Source organism: Drosophila albomicans, chromosome 2R (genome assembly GCF_009650485.2).
Source record: "Drosophila albomicans strain 15112-1751.03 chromosome 2R, ASM965048v2, whole genome shotgun sequence".
Classification (NCBI taxonomy): domain Eukaryota; kingdom Metazoa; phylum Arthropoda; class Insecta; order Diptera; family Drosophilidae; genus Drosophila; species Drosophila albomicans.
In genome coordinates, this window is record NC_047631.2 from 32,313,056 (window position 1) to 32,330,575 (window position 17,520).

General features: G+C 33.6%; 3 protein-coding genes across 3 annotated transcripts; all 3 read right to left on the reverse strand.

The window, feature by feature from the left end:
• Positions 1-4,097: 4,097 nt before the first annotated feature.
• Positions 4,098-5,803, reverse strand: LOC127565877 (odorant receptor 42b-like). The gene is made up of 3 exons (XM_052006676.1): positions 5,651-5,803; positions 4,249-4,606; positions 4,098-4,188 (listed from the first exon to the last, which is right to left on the reverse strand). Exons 1-3 carry the CDS (start codon positions 5,800-5,802, stop codon positions 4,114-4,116), a joined length of 585 nt encoding a protein of 194 aa, XP_051862636.1. The 5' UTR covers position 5,803; the 3' UTR covers positions 4,098-4,113.
• A 2,374-nt stretch (positions 5,804-8,177) lies between these two features.
• LOC117574456 (odorant receptor 42b-like) lies at positions 8,178-9,148 on the reverse strand. The gene is made up of 4 exons (XM_052006915.1): positions 9,082-9,148; positions 8,730-8,886; positions 8,319-8,676; positions 8,178-8,259 (listed from the first exon to the last, which is right to left on the reverse strand). The coding sequence occupies exons 1-4, from the start codon at positions 9,146-9,148 to the stop codon at positions 8,185-8,187; spliced, it is 657 nt and encodes a 218-aa protein (XP_051862875.1). The 3' UTR covers positions 8,178-8,184.
• Positions 9,149-10,348: 1,200 nt separating this feature from the next.
• Positions 10,349-11,474, reverse strand: LOC117574457 (odorant receptor 42b-like). Its single transcript, XM_034258295.2, has 4 exons — positions 10,903-11,474; positions 10,778-10,844; positions 10,487-10,684; positions 10,349-10,423 (listed from the first exon to the last, which is right to left on the reverse strand). The coding sequence occupies exons 1-4, from the start codon at positions 11,472-11,474 to the stop codon at positions 10,349-10,351; spliced, it is 912 nt and encodes a 303-aa protein (XP_034114186.1).
• Positions 11,475-17,520: the final 6,046 nt, after the last annotated feature.

Here is a 17,520-nt window from a genome sequence, read left to right on the forward strand (position 1 = left end):
AATTTGATTTTCGAAATTACATTTAATTTAAAAATTATTAATCACATTGAAAGCCAACAAATTGTTGTATAAGTTCTATTAAGTTTAAAGTCATTAAGCTTCATACTTTGCAATAATATCAGAAGTACAACTTCAGCATTAAAAATGTGACATGAATTTGAAAATTCATTAATTCAATTAAAATTCAATTAATTTCAGATTATTGGAAGCCATTGACAAGAATTGCTATAGACTTCATTGCCTAAACATTATTTAATAAGTTCGATATAGTTTTAGCAAACACCTAAATTGAAATCCCATTCATTTCGCTTCTCACATTACAATATTATTAAAATTGCAGTTTATGGTCATTTTGTATTAAAAATTTGCTATGAATTTGATACCTCAAATTGTATTAAATTAATTTCAAATAAGTTAAAGCCACTGCTTTAAAATTGCTAATCACCTAAAAAGTATTCAATAAGTTTAACTTAGTTATCCACTTTCCAATTATATTAGAAGGCTTCAATAATTTAAAAATCATTCTAAGCTTCTCCCACGCTTTACTCATATCCAGAGCTTACATTTGGCCTTCGATTGTGCAGCTTAGTCGAAAGGCAACTTGTGTCAAAGTTCTTCGGAGGAGCATTCAGTATTTATTGATGACGACTAAAAGAGATTAGAGTTTCAGTTTCAAGAGGATTAGAGCAGAGCAAATGCCTAATAAACTAATCATTTTTATGCCCTTTGAGTATTCAAGTCGTATTTTTTTAAGCTCACTTATAGTTGGCAGCAACTGCTACACAGAGTATTGATCGAGCAGCAGCAGCAGAAAAAGAGAAAACTCTTCAACTGTGGCTCGACTGTGGCACTCGAAATTTGTGCAATATTCAAAGGTAAATATTTGATGTTTGTTTGCCCGAGCATAAAAATAGTTCGGCTTTAGCTCGAGTATGTGAAATGCATTCAACTCAAGCAGCCACACGTGAAAAGCATCTACTCAAAGTGAATGCAGCTTGAGATGTGATGTGGAGATGGTTTTGGGAATAGTTTGCTGCTGCTGCAAGTTCAAGGTAAAGCGAACCAATTTGCCAAACAAAAGGTGCTTCAAGGTTAATATCCTGACGCAGACAGATTTGGCGCAGTTAAGTCAAATGAATGTGCGGATTTAGACGTTTAATTGCCAAGTGTGTGCAACATGTCGCAAAGTAACTTGTGCAACAATTTTCACGCATGCTTTGGCTTTGTGAAACTAATTTCAACTAACAACCGCAGCGAAGAACTTCTGTTGCATACTTTCAGGCACTTGGCGGCTTTAGTTTTATCGATTTCGAGCGCAGCAACTCTTGAGTATCAATTACGCGCTGGGTAACGTTAACCCTTCGATGATGTCTTAAAGTAACATTCCAATTGCTTTTGACGTGCACTCAAGTTAACTGCAGTTGCCAAGGGAGCATTTGAACTTAATGCCATCGGCATGCTGGCTCAATGAGCCTCATTATCGTCTGTTTGTATTTGGCTTTGGCTTTGGGTTTGGCTTTAGCTTCGGTTTGCTGCCCAAGTAGCCTCAAGCTGAGATGGTTGCACAAACAGTCGAGCATCTGCAACTGGAGTTGAGTTCGTGACGGATTTTGTGGCTTGATTCGATGCAGAAATTGAATTAACTTTGCAGTTCATTTCATTTGTTGACGGGCTTCTATTCATTTAGTTCACCAATTACTTTTTATTGATTGCATGTCATGTATTTATTAATACAACAACAACGAGAAAAAATTCATTTTTTTTTCGCCTGTCAACGTTTCACGCCTTTCGAATATTTAAAAACAAATTTCAGTTGTCTATATTTTTTCGCCTGTTCTCAATTTGTCGGTGTGTGTGTGAGGGAGATGCGTGTGTGCTCGGAAATCAATATTTAACCAGTGTTCGCTCGTTTAGTCCTTGCTGCGTTCGAGTTGAGTCAGAGTGAACGTTTAAAAATAAAATCCAAACTCATTCAACTCGTTCAACGACTCAATAAATGTTGCAAATGTGCTCGTTGTCGCTGCGGTTGCTTATTTCTCTTGCTGCTCTACCATTTTATTTATATAGCGAGACAGGGCGAGTGCTATCTAAAATACGACGGGGAGAAACAGAGAACAGAGAACTGGGAACGGAGAACGGAGAGTCGGAGCATACATGTCCTAACATGTCTGCATGCTGCGCTTCGCTCGAGTGTGTAACAAATTTCGTTTCAGTTGAAAAGCAACAGCAGCATTTCAAACGCTATTTATCTTTATTTCTCTCTTTCTGTCCTCCTCTCCTTTCTGCATTCACTGATACTACTGATGTTTGTTATTTGCTAACCGAAATGATATATACGTATATTACGTATACGTACTCAGCTGCCCACAGTTATCATTAGTCATGCTTTGTTTCACTCTCTCACTCTTTCTTACATACCAAAGCCAACGGTGCGTATGCTTGATATGGCAATTGCCTTGCCTTCTGGCCTATGCTTAACTCACTCTCTCTCTCTTAACGCTTATCGATTAGTTTTGCAAAACTTTTGCATCAACTTTCTGCATAATTCAAACCCAAAATTTTAAGGTTTATTAAAATACTACGCCGTCAGCGAATGCTTCAGTTAATTACCTAAATTTTCGAGTTCTTCAAGTGCTTTAGCCCCCAAAAATTAGCAACAACTTTTCAAATATCGACAGCCAGCCAGCCAGTGAGCAAAAGTTTTCCACAACTCAATAGCGTTAAACGTTTTATTACCCCCAAGACCCGAGGCAAATGAAAACTGAACTGCACTTGACGTGAGTCGTCGCAAACAACAAATTTTTGGCAACATTTTCCAGTGCCAGCAAATAGCTGCCAGCTGGCAACCCATAATCACAATCTATTAGCGTCGGCGTCCAACCAAGTCAAGCCCTACTCAATGGCATATACCATAATTGACGCAAAATGTCCCCGAGCGTGCATATTTACGCACCTAATCAATATGGTGGCAAGCATTTTGGCAGCTGCCAGCCAAATACGTGTCCAAATTCGCGTTCGCGTTTGAGTTCGCTTTCGAGTTCGTACTCCCAAGGTAACTTTTCATAAATTATTTGTCGACTTAATTAGGCGCATTGCGCGTGTTAGCCAAAAGTTCACTCAACAAGCATCTCAAAATTCAACCGAATTTTTTTGGCATGAAAGTTTTGCGCTTTAAGCATTTCCCAATATTTACAAAGCCCTAAAAATCTGTTGATGCGGCGAAACTTTGGCTTACAACAAACCGCACGCAACACAAACAGCCAAGATAAATAATAATATAAGAGATGCAGAGCAAAAGTCTCACGGAGAAATTTAAATCGGATTTGTTGCCAAATTTAAAGTGACTCTAATTAATAAGTTTGGAATGGAACTTAAAGCTACAAGTATTTCTAAATGTAAAGTTTATGTTTGAATGATTTTTAAAGCCAACTAATGTTTGTAAATATATTTTTAGTTTTTTTTTATGATTTTTTAAGGCAAACTAATATTTCCAAATTTCTAATTCTTGAGTGATTTACGGCAAACTAATATTTGTAAATATATTTTTAAATAAAGTGTCAAAGTGCTTTTAAATAATAATTTTAAGGCAAATTGTAACTATATTTTTAGTTTTTTAATGATTTTTTAAGGCAATTTAATATTTCCAAATGCATTTCCACTTTTCGATTTGATTTGATAATGTTTGTAAAAATATTTTTAGTTTATTAAAGATTTTTTTAAGTCAAACTAATATTTCCAAATACATTTCTAATTTTTGATTGATTTAAGGCAAACTAATATTTGTAAATATATTTTTTAATAATGCGTCAAAGTGCTTTTGAATGATTTTTTAAGGCAAACTAATGTTTGTAAATATATTTTTATTTTTTTTTAATGATTTTTTAAGGCAAATTAATATTTCTAAATACATTTCCACATTTTGATTTGATTTGATAATGTTTGTAAATATATTTTTAGTTTATTACAGAGTTTTTTAGGTCAAACTAATATTTCCAAATTTATTTCTAATTTTTTTATTGATTTAAAGCAAACTAATATATTTTTAAATAAAGTTTCAAAGTGCTTTTCTAAATTCTATACTTCTAAAATGGCAAATTCTCAACATTTCTTGCTTTATTTACGATCCAGCTTCTCAGCCAAGTTGAATTGTTGCACAATTGTAACCACCGTAAAAGCAAACTTTGCCAGCTTAAATAAAAGCAGATAAAACCATTAAAAATATATAAATAATGTTTTTGAAATACTTACATTTATGTTAGTGGCCAAAGAGATTTCAAAAATGCTGCCAGCTGTAAACTTAATGGGTTGTTGAGATTGATGCATAAAGTAGAGCAATGAGGACTTATAACGACGAGGTGCACCAAGCCAATTTGATTGAAATATGCTCAAAGTAAGATCGCTAACAGCATCCTCCATCATGTTGCAGATGTAGCAGAAGGGAAAAGTTTGAAAGATGCAACCAAAAATATACGACATAGTAGAAATGCAAGTCCACATGTCGGCGAAAAAGAATAAATTTGTCATACAGAGACCAAATATGATGCCGACCATTATGAACTGCACAAAGATAATGCGAGAGATCAAAGGTCTCAAAATGTTGCAGTACCTAAAAGTATAGAAAAGCAATTTAGAAAGCTACAGTCGAGTGTGCTCGACTTTGAGATACCCGCTATCCATTTTGAATAAGAACAAAAAAGGCGGTATTCTTAAAATATACTAAATAATATACTACAATAATACTAAAAATATACCAAAAGCTATGTTTGGTATATTTAATAGTACTACATTTAAAATATGTCATAGCATTAAAATATACCGGATTGTCGAACGAAGCAAATAAAATACCGCCAATAAATTAAAACAAGTAAGAACTCTACAGTCGAGTGTGCTCGACTGTGAGATACCCGCTACCCATTTTTAATAAAAGCAAAAAAATTCGGTATTCTTAAAATATTTACTAAATAATATACTACAATAATACTAAAAATATACCAATATTAAAAATATACCAAATTATATTCTTAAAATATCCCAAATAATATACCACAACAATAAAATAATAATAAACCACAACAATACTAACAAAAATATGCCAAAAGCTATATTTGGTATATTTAATAGTACTACATTTAAAATATATCATAGCGTTCAAAATAGACCAGATTGCCGAACAAAGCAAATAAAATATACCAAATTTATATACCGCGAATAAAGTGAAAATATACCGATGACTATATTTGGTATATTGATGGAGTACTATATTCAAAAAATACCATAGAGTGCAAAATATACAAGATTGTCAGCTTAGGACTTTAGCTTTAGCGATTTTCCACTCACAAAAGTGGGCGTGGCAAAATTTTGAAACCAACTTAATCTTCGTGCAAATATATCAAGGGCTCTGAAAATAAATTATATCTGTATCTATAAAGGACTCTGAAATCTATATGTTCAAACGGACGGACAGACAGACAGACGGACGGACTATTAACAACTCGACCATTAACGATGCTCAAGAATATATATACTTTATAAAGTTGGACGTGCCTCCATCTTCCTGTTACATACACTTCCTTGTGGTACAAAGTTTCAATACCCTTCTACCTTATGGACAGGAGGAATAAAAATAATATTACAAATCAAATGCACTCACTCCATTATAATCTTATGATCTTTGATGCAGCCAACGAGCTTAGTGTAGCTCTCATCCTCGGTTATCGCATCATCCATGCGCAGCTTCTCAATGCGCTGTTTTAGTAGATCCAAGTGAAGTCGTATTTTGATGCCAAATATAGTCGGACACATATCAATCGCCAGATGATAATACGTAATGATGGAGACTACAAAATATTCAATTATAGCTGTTAACCCGAGCTGCCATGTGCCATCACGCCAGTTGAGAAAAGGATTGAAGACATTCCACGGTGCAACTCCATTGATAATCGCAGTGCAAATCGATGTTAGTGGATAGAAAACTAGATCATTATGTAGACAAAGGAAATACAATTTGAGCGTATGGTTGATCGATGCACTTGCAATTTCTCCTCGAGGTTAACACAACTCTGATCCAACTGATCGAGTAAGTCCTTTGATTTCTCCAATCGCCAAAAAGAGAGACAAAATATTGCGCCTTTAACTAATCCAGTTGGAATATTAAAAATCAATTGAGCCGAAACAATTAGTTCACTTGGCGTGAAGTTATTAAACTCCCGCACATAACTGATGATCAAGCCAACTGGAAGATAATTAACCAGCACAGTTAAGATCAAAGAATACAATATGTAGATCAAACGAGTTAAGCGATTTGTAGCTGGAGATCTCCAGCCTACCAAAGTATGCCAATAACTTGCAAAAACGAAAGCATCTCGAGATGGCAGCAACTCAGTTGAGCTTGAAGATTCTTGCAAGTATTTGCGAAACATGATTTTCTATTTAATTAATGTAAAGAAAATCATTTCGAATATTGCCATTATTTAACTTTTTCACTTACGAATCCCTTTCGTATCCCAAATTCAACTGGTTCAGTCTTCTCATTGTTGCCCTTTTTATATAAGCACCACTAAATATTTGATGTGCAAATGGAAAACGTATTTTATTTGGCTTTTGAAATTGACATTGCGTCAACAAAATATATAAGGAATATCAGCAAGCAATTCAATAAACAATCAATTAAACGCACGCGTTACATTTGAAACAACTGCAAGTTGGCACACATAAAATATTCACAGATTTATTGGCAATGCTCACTGTTGTGTCTGCAACCATAATTTTATATTTACGCACCTGTCGCTTGCCAAATGAAAAACAACTGAAAAGTGACACATATCAAATATTTACTGGCCAATTGACAAATGCCAAATGTGAGCCTTTGCTTACATCAGACAATGAATTATTAAAAAATTCTGTTACTTCACAGAAAACTACGACATACTGATAAAAGTCAAACATTTATCAATTAAAGTCTTTAGCTACTTTATTCAGTTATGATATTTCATTCTTTAAATTAATTAAGGAAAACATATATTCTGTTTCTTTTTTTATTATATTAAAAGGAGTTAATGTGATTATGCTAAAACTTTTTAGTAACCAGTTAGCATGGAATAGTCATCTTCCACTGCTTTCATCCTTTACATCAAAAGTAAGGCAATGACATGACTAAATCTGTTATTAAGTTTAAATCGCTAGCTTTTCAAAAACTGACAACAAGTTGCAAATTTTCGAAAAGAAAGGAAACGGCAGTCATCATTATGCATTTTCTTATTAATTACTAATTCCTAGACACACCTTGGTATTCCACATAAAAGCGACATCTTAATCACTAAGATGTGACGCTCTCTAATAACTATATATTGAAGATTCTTTATCTCAATTAAACACAAACAAATGAAAATATTGGTAATGAATTTGTATATATATATATTTATATATGCAATTAAAAGAGTTTAAAGGATATAGTAGACAACAAAAATGTATTGTAAAAGTACTTATGTTTATGTTTGGGTCCAAAGAGTTCTGGAAAATGCTGCCGGCAGTGAACTGAATGGGTTGTTGAGCTTTGTGCAGGAATGAAAGTAGAGAGGATTTATATCGAGCGGATGCACTTAACAAACTAGACTGAAAAATGGTTGAAGTAAGTCATTGAATATCTTCTTCCAGCAAGTTGCAGATATAATAAAATAGAAATGTTTTGCAACTAACTCTCAATATATATGGTAAAAGAGTGTGGCTCAGTCCGACCAAAAGTCGCAGAAAATGAAGAGACAACCGAAGTCCCTACAACCAAGAACTAAGTGAAGATGGTGTGTGATATACTATAAGCGGTAAAAAAAATATTGCTGTCTCTGAAAGATTGAGATATATTTTAATAATTTTAATTTATACATGTGACATAACATTCACTCTAGAAGCCGTTTGTGATCTTTAAAGCAGCCTGTCATCTTCGCGTAGTTCGTATCTCGTATCTGACTCAACTCATCGTTAGTAACTCAGTTTTCACATGTTAGATCAGACAAAAAAACAACGATTCAAAATTGCAGAAGCTTTATTACCATATTAATTTTAAATTTTTTTAATAATTTTGTTTTGAAGCCATAAGTAACATAAGTAACATCGTGCAAGATTTTTTTGTCCGAAACTACGTAGATTATCAATATAACGTGCATTTGATTATATAAAAAATTCCCAGATTCATTTGCGTTCCAGTTTTTCAGCCAAATTGAATTGTTGAATAATTGTTACAACCGAGAAAGCCAACTTTGCGATCTTGAATGAATTCAGTTCAAATTATTAAATAAAATTGAGTTAAAATTAAAAATACTTACGCTTATATTGGTATGTAAAGAGATTTTAAAAATGCTTCCAGCAGTGAACTGCACTGGTTGTTGGGCCTTGTGAATGAAGTAAATTAGCGTAGATTTGTATCTTTGGGATGCACTCAACCAATTGGACTGAAATATAGTTAGTGTAAGTCGATCATTATCCTCCTCCAGCGTGTTGCAAATGTACGAAAAAGGAAAAGTCTGGCAAAAGACAGCTATAATGTATACGAGTGTGGCAATACCCGACCAAAAGTCGCAGAAAAAGAAAAGATTTGTCAGGCAAAGTCCCAATACGACGCCCACAAATAAAAACTGAATAAAGATCGTGCATGAAATGAGCGGCCTTAAGATGTTGAAGTATCTGAAAAGAGATTCAGTAATTTAAAGATCTGATATATGTGCTATAGAATTTACTCTAAAAGACGCTTGTGATCCTTGATGCATCCAGTCAACTCCTCATAGTGTTCTTCCTCGCTTCTGTTATCATCGCATCTTAATAGTTCAATGCGTTTGATTAACAGATTAATGTGCAGACGAATGGTCAATCCATAGATTACAGGGTAGATATCAGCTGCATTATTGTAAACAGCAGGAAAATATACTAAAATAAATTCAATAAGAGAAGAAAGCAACAATTCCCAAGTTCCATCACGCCAGTTCAATATGGGATTATAAACATTCCAAGGTGCAACTCCATTAATTAAAGCTGTCGATAAAGTTGATACACTGTACATATTGTAAATGACAAAGATGATGAAGAAAATACTGTTGCAGAGTACGACAGATCGATGTATTTGCAACTTCTCTGCATTCGTGGTGCAACTCTTGTCCATTTCATCCAATATTTCTTTGGCCTTTTCCAATCTCCACAAGTTGAAATAAAGAAAAGCAGCCTTAGCATAGCAACTAGGTAAATTGAACATCAACTGAGCCGACGTAATGAGTTCTCCTGGTGTAAAGTTTGCGAATTCTCTCACATAACTTATCATCAAGGCAACCGGCAGATATATATTAAATGTGATGATGATGCCAGAAAACACTTTATACATCGTATGGTATAATCTCTTCTTTGTTGGCGATCTCCAGCCAATCAAAGTGTGTCCATAACTCACGAATTTGAATGCTTCTCGAGAGACCAGCAACTCTTTTGAATCAGAAGATTCTCTCAAGTATTTTTTAAACATGTTGCTATAGTCAAGCAGGATAAGGTTTTTCAACTGAATTTTCATGACCATTGTTGTGCTTTTATAAGTGCGTAACATGAGCGGGTCAGAATATTTAATTTGCATTCTCATTTCAACTAAAGACAGCCTTCAACCAATAGTTCACATTTCGATAGAGAATTCAATAACCTTCTTGGAAATCCTTTGGCACTTTTGGCATTTGTAACAACTGCAAGTTGGCACACATCAAATATTTATAGTTTTATTGGCAATGCTCACTGTTAGGCCTACAACAATAATTTCGTATTTACGCACTTGTCGCTGGGCAATTGAAAAGCAACTGCAAAGTGACGCATATCAAATATTTAATGTCCAAATGATAAATTCCAAAGGTGAACATTTGCTTACGTTACACTTTGAATTATTAAGAATTCTGCAAATTCATAGAAACAAAAACAATTCAGTCCAATTCTCAGTTAGATCAATTAAAATAATAACATTGTTTCAAATCATTTGATAATTTATTTCAAATTGATGCAGAATTCAATTCTATAAACTTTCATAGTTTCCAAGAACTAATTTATACAAATAAATGCATAAATTGCGTAGTATAAAGATACTGTTATAATGCTCAAATTTTTAGCAACCATTTAGTTAATATTACTTCTGTGGGCAAAAAGATAACAATAATATGTCAGTGACATATTTTCACATACACCATTATATCAAATAAAATTTTAAAATAAAAATATATTTTTTAAAGAATTTCAACATATATTTTTTAAATCTACATCATTTGTATGATACATCTTAAAAATTGTGTTATTTATATCAATAAAAACGTTGATGTTTATGAACATTTCTCCAAACTTATTTCCGTTCCATTTTTGCAGCCAAATTGAATTTTTGAACAAGTGTTACGACCGAAAAGGCAAACTTCGCGAGCTGCAATTAGGTCAAACATTGAAACTTATTCCATATTAGAGAACTATATCTTCAGATACTTACACTTATATTAGTACGCAAAGAGATTTCAAAAATGCTGCCAGCAGTAAATTTAAGAGGTTGTTGAGCCTTGTGCAAGAAGTAAATTAGAGATATTTTATAACGTCGTGATGCACTCAACCAATTCGACTGAAAAATGGATAAAGTAAGTCGATCAACATCTTCATCCAGCAGATTGCAGGTATAACAAAAGGGAAATGTCTGGCAACAACAGCCAAAAATATAGGCAAGATTTGCAATACCCGACAACAAATCACTAAAATAAATGAGATTGGTAAAGGAAAGTCCCAATACCATGCCCACAACTAAAAACTGAAAGAAGATCGTGCTTGAAATGAGGGGCCTCAAGATGTCGCAATATCTGAAAGTAAAGAAAGTATTTGAAGGATATTAAGTTATATAGTGTAAATAAACTTTACTCTAGTATGCGTTTGTGATCCTTGATACATCCAGTCAGTTCCTCGTAGTTCTTATCCTCACTTTTATCCTCGTCGCATCTTAATCTTTGAATGCGTTTTATTAATAGATCGAAGTGCGAGCGGATAGTTTGTCCATAAATCACAGGATAGATATCAGTTGCATTATTATAATAGACTGGAAAAATTACTAAGATGTATTCAATAATCGCCGCTAGCCAGAGTTGCTGGGTTCCATCACGCCAGTTTAAGAATGGGATATAAAGGCTCCAAGGCGTGACTCCATTGATTATTGCAGTAGCAAACGTTGATAGAGGATAGAAATTATAAACGGACATGAAAGCGAGGTAAATTTTGTTGCAGCGTATAACATATCGATGTACTTGCAACTTCTCTTCTTGTCTAGTGCAACTCTTGTCCATATCATCCAACATTTCTTTAGCCTTTTCCAACCTCCACAGATTAAAGTAGAGAATCGCAGCCTTAATATAGCAGTTGGGTAAATTGAACATCAACTGAACCGATGTGATAAGTTCTCCTGGTGTCAAGTTTTTGAATTCCCTTACGTAGTTCATCATCATTGAAATTGGTAGATAAGTATTTATGGAAATTACGACGAGTGAAAATATTTTATATAACGCATTCTTTAAACCCTTCTTTGTGGGTGATCTCCAGCCAATTAAAGTGTGTCCATAACTTACAAATTTGAATGCATCACGTGAATCTAGCAACTCTATTGGAGTAGAAGATTCTTGCACGTATTTTCGAAACATATTGCAGATTTGAATTTAGTTCAAATTAAACAGTCTAGTGTCTGGCTTTTTCATGTAACAATCTGTTAACACTTTTCGGTTACAACTGACGTTGGATACACATTGTTGCCTATTTATAAATACGTAAGAGAAGCACCTCAGAATATTCTATTTCCAACTGAATAGCAAGTATTCTAGATGGCTAGATACTGTGTGATCAGATTCTTATATTCTTTTCTTAGCTTCAGATATTTTTATATTTAGTTTTCTTCTTAAGCCTTTTAATTGTCATGCTTTAATTAAAATGTTTTTCTTATAAAATTAATTTAATATAGGGTATCAATCACTAAACATACCAATGAATTACACAAATTTCTGTTCAAATTGAATACTGTCACTTATAAAATATTTACTTACAGATTGCAAAATATCGAATGCCGCACGCTTTACAATAGGACAGCAAAATTGTTAAATAAATAAAAACCATACCCAATAATTAAAAAAGAATTGCTTGAATTTGATATTGACTACATTCTACATTTGGATAGGTGAAAGGTAAAACCAGAGCCGAAAACACGCATCCATAAAGTGCGGACTAAAAATAATTAAGAAGTCGAATGTACTGGACTGAGAGATACCAATTACTCATTGTGAATAAAAGCAAAACAGTGAAGTATTACATTTAAAATATACCAAAGAATTTACCACAAAAAAAACTTAAATATACCAAATGTGACTTACCCGCTACCCATTTCAAATAAAAGAAACACAGTGCAGTATTAATTTTAAAATAATAATAATATACCGAAAAATACTATAATGTTCCAAATTTGAGATACTTACTAATCATTTTGAATAAAATTAAAATGGTGCAGTATTAATTTTAAAATATATCAAATCACATAACGAAAAATACTGAAATTAGCCAAAGACTATATTTGGTATATTGTTATAGTACTTAATTCAAACACTAATCCAGGCTACAGTAGAATGTACTCGAATATCAGATACCCATTACTTATTGCGAATAAAAGGAAGACAGTGAGATATTAATTTAAAAATATACCAAATAATATACTTAAAAATACCAAAAATATACCGAATGCGAGATACCCGCTACGCATTTTAAATAAAAGCAAAAGAGTGCGGTATTAATTTAAAAATATTCCCAATATTATACCAAAAAAAAACACTGAAATGTACCAAATATGAGATACCCACTATTAATTTTGAACAAAAGGAAAACAATGAGATATTAATTTTAAAATATACCAAAAATATACCGCAAAAATACTAAAAATATACCGATTGTGAGTTACCCGCTACTCGTTTTAAATAAGACCAAAACAGTATGGTATTAATTTAAAAATATACCAAATAATATACTTAAAATACCAAAAATATACCGAGAATGAGATACCAGCTACACATTTTAAATAAAATCAAAAGAGTGCGGTATTAATTTTAAAATATATTATATACCAAAAATAATTAAATATACCGTTACTATATTTGGTAAATTAATAAAGTACTACATTCAAAATACACCCTATGGAAAATATACCAGGTTGTGAGCCAAATCCAAACTATGGGTAGAAAGCAAAACATGTTGAATGGGCAATTGGGTTATAAACGTAAACGATGTAGAGGTATGTATTCCTGCCCAGGGGTTGCTTGAACAGATTGAAACAATAAAGTGAATGCGAAATGCCTTGGAGCAAGCATCGAGTTGTGTTGAGATGAGTTGAGTTATCTGCTTTAAGTTGAGCCGATAACTTTATGCGCACAACTCCATTTGATTGATGAGATTTATGTTCGCAACGCACGCTTAGAATTGTATTTTATTTCATTTCATTTCATTTTATTTATACATTTTTTTTTTATTCTTTTCGTCGTCCCTTTCACAGAGATGAGCCCAACAAACACACACACACACAGAGAATAAAGCGGTGCAAAAGCAAACAAAAACATTTAAAGCGGCTCAGGAACAATTCCTTTATTCCTTTTTCGTGCCGTTGAGTGGCGTCTCTTCTCAGTGTATATATATTGTTATAAGAGGAAATCAAGTGGATTTACTGTCACTGAAGGAATTTAAGCTTTATCTTTAAGTCATTCGCCATTGTCATTGTCATTTTTAATTGCCTACGTTTTCAGTGTGTGCGCTTTGAAATGAAACTCGAGCCAGTTGAGTGGCATTAATTAGTCGTCTAGCTGCAACCTCTCTCTCACATCATCATCATCATTGGCTGAAACACACTGACAACTGATTCATTTCATATTCTTAGTCATGGCAACAGTCCACGACGTCGTCGTCGTCGTCATCGTCATATGTAAAATGTCCAAAGCTCTCTGTCCAGCTAAGTGCACAGAGTCAAAGGCTGCTTTTTATAGCAAGGCATTTGTTCGGCTCCTTTTTCAATGTCAGCCAACTGTGCGTATGCGTATTCTATGGAATGCAGCAAGGCGTCACTTCATTCATCGGGTTGATGTTGAGATCTTAATGCCAAGACATTGGGCATAGCACTTGAAACCTTCACAGCATTGACAGCGTTTAGTGTAGCATACTTTTGAGCGCAGTCGAGCCAAACAAATTGCAGCGAAAGGTTTGCTCGTAAAGCGCCTTGAAGCTGCCTTAAGACAACAACAACTCACACTCTATAGAAAGTGCTGCACAGCTGCAGACAGCATTTTGCAGTTGAAATTAATTTGCTTGTGCTCATTTGTACGTCGTTGTCGACGCTTTTGTCCTTGTCAATGCCAAGCCTTGAGCTTTGGCTTGAGCTCTCTTTCTGTTTGTCCACGCTTCAAATTACAAATTTTGCATAACATTTTTCGCATTTCCTGTGCTCTTCATATTTATTGCATTGTCATGCAAACCTTCAAGAAGAGAATATTTATTTGTACCTACTTAATCAAGGCAGCAGCATTTCCAATGCCATCAATTTAAAGATGATTTAGCAAAGAAAACTAAACTGAATGGATTGCTTCATTTAAAGAGTATTATATATTCTGAACTGCCACAAAAATGCTTTAGTAAATTTTTTGTAGAGAACAAACTAAATTGAAAGTATCCTAGCATTTAAAGAGTGTTTTTCAGTCTGAACTGTCATAAAAGATGCTGAAAGGATCACAGAATTTAAAAAGTATTCTTCATTCGGAGTTGCCACAAAAGATGCTTTAGCAAACATTTTGTAGAGAGAAAACTGAAAGGAGCACAGCATTTAAAGAGTATTTTTGAGTCTGAACTGTCATAAAAGAACTGAACTGTCAAAAAAGAAAGGATCACAGTATTTAAAGAGTATTCTTCAGTCTGAACTGCCACAAAAGATGCTTTGGTAAATATTTGGTAGAGAGAAAACTAAACTAAAAGGATCGCAGCATTTAAAGAGTGTTTTTAAAGAGTGTTCTGAACTGTCATAAAATATGCTGAAAGGATCACAGTATTTAAAGAGTATTCTTCAGTCTGAACTGTCACAAAAGATGTTTTAGCAAATATTTTGTAGAAAGAAAACTAAACTGAATGGATCAAAGTATTTAAAGAGTATTCTTCAGTCGGAACAATAGATGCTTTAGCAAACATTTTAAAGAGTATTCTTGAGTCTGAACTACATTCAAAATAAAACTTGAGCTGCCAAAGCACCTTAAGAGTTTCTGAGTTTTGTTGGCTGTACTTAAGTTCTCTCTACTCAAGTCGTGAATAGTGGATATTTTCATAATGTCAGCGCCGTAAACTGTGAATTAAATGCGTAAATAAGTAATAAGCTAATAGCACTTATGCCACATGCAACATGCAACATCCGAGTGTAAGAGTTGTAACTCGCTGACACTAAGCCACATTTAATGTTTAGGACGGCAACAAAAACGCAAACAGACACCAAGCGAAAGCAACAGCAACAGAAGCAGCAGCAGCGTGAGGTTAATAAAAGTTCTACGACATTTTGACCTGAAAAATATTATAAAATATAAAATGTGGCAGCAGCAGACTGTTGCTGTTGCTATCGTGTTGTTGTTGTTGCTGCTGTTGTTGCCTCTCCAGCTGCGGCAACAGCCTGACAGTATGCTTCAAATAGTGGCATAGTAAAATATTTACTTTGGCAACGGCTGCAACGACAAGTGGGCGGACGAAAAGGGAGAGGCTTCCTCTTTTTTAGGGTTGTGCCAAAGCACAGGGTTGCCACCCCGGCTACTGCTGCTCAGCAAAATGAAAAGCAAAAGCCGGGCAAGCAGAAAAAATTCATTAAAAGGGATAACGACTCTCATAGTTTGTTGCGGTCGTTGCCGCCTCTGACGCTGCTCATCCATGTGTGTGTGCGTGTGTGTGTGTGGGTGCGTGCGTGTGTTTAAGGATTAAGGATTTCGGTAGCATTTTTTAGTGAAATTTAATTACAAATTATGTGAAGCGGCAAAGCAGTTAAACATTGGTCCATTCAGCTTTATGTCGACCAAACAACAACTTCGTCGTCTGCTTATCTGTCTGACAGCCGCTTTTCTTTTCTTTTTTTCTGGTTGTCGTCTGGCAGCTTAGAATGACATTGTGTCACACTTGAAATGGCCAACATTAAAGTCGCATTGTTCACACGAATCTGCGCGCTAATTAACAAGCTTTACTAATTAAAAGCCAAATATGCTTTATTTCATTTACATATTTAATTACTTAATGTATAAATTACGAACCATTCGAGTTCCAACAACAAAAAAAAAGTAAACATTATTGCACTCGAACGTGTTTGTTTTGGTTGAATTATTTAAACAGCAATTAGCTATGCAATCGATAGTGTTTTGTGCATTTGGCTGCAACTAATTATGCTTATTGTTTTTCCATTGTTGTCATAGCTGCACAAATAGTAACGATTAGAATTACTGAAATGGAAAATAAGTTTATAATGCTGGTAAGTTTATAATGTTTAGAATTTACAAACACATTTTAGATTTAGTTCTCTTCTCTTCTTTTCAATCAGTGAAAACATCTATTTTTTGCTACGCTTGTCACTTTTTGTGACAACTGGAGATAGTTCATGAAATCGTTGTAGCGCAAAAACATTAATCCAACTGCCAAATACAGTGCTCTTTTTTAGCAGCAGGTGTCTTAGCATCAGGTGGCTTTTTTATTGCGTATACGTAATAAATCTTGTTTTTCATCCATAAACCTTTCTTCGCTGACTGAGTACAGCAATAGCTTTTATTCAATGCAATTTATGGTCGACTAAAAAGTGAGACAGAAATGTGAATTTGGTTTTTGACAAAGTGGTTAACATGAAGATTTTGAAAGTAGAGAAAAAGTATTCAAAATATACTTCAAGCTTTTTTCGCTGACTGGCTGCAATAGTTTTTTTTAATACAATTTATTTTCAAGTAAAAAGTGAGCCAGAAATTTGGTAAAGTTGAGTTTAGGGTTTAAATAAAACAGTAAAAAATCATTAAATCTTGCTTTTCTGTTTTAAATTATTCCGCTTACATTAAATTAAATTAAATTAAGTTAGAGTTAAAAACAAAGAAAAATATAAATCAAACTATACTTAAACATTTATCCAATGACTGAGTAAAGATATAACTTTTCTTCAATACAATTTATATTCAACGAAAAAGTGAGAATTGCATTTTGAATGTGAATTTTATATGTGCAGATCTTGAGAGTTAAGTTTATGGTTTCACTGTTTCAAAATATGTAGCTCACATTTTTTAAAAGCAAGTGAATTTTATATCTAACCAAGTATTTAAGTTGAAGATTTTCATAGCAGAATTTTGGTTAAACAATAGAAAATATAAAACACATCAAATCAATAAATCATTCCAAATATTCAGCTCACATTTTTGATAAAGTTTTCTTCAAAACTTGATTTTTACTTTTTAATTTAAAGGAAGTGAATTT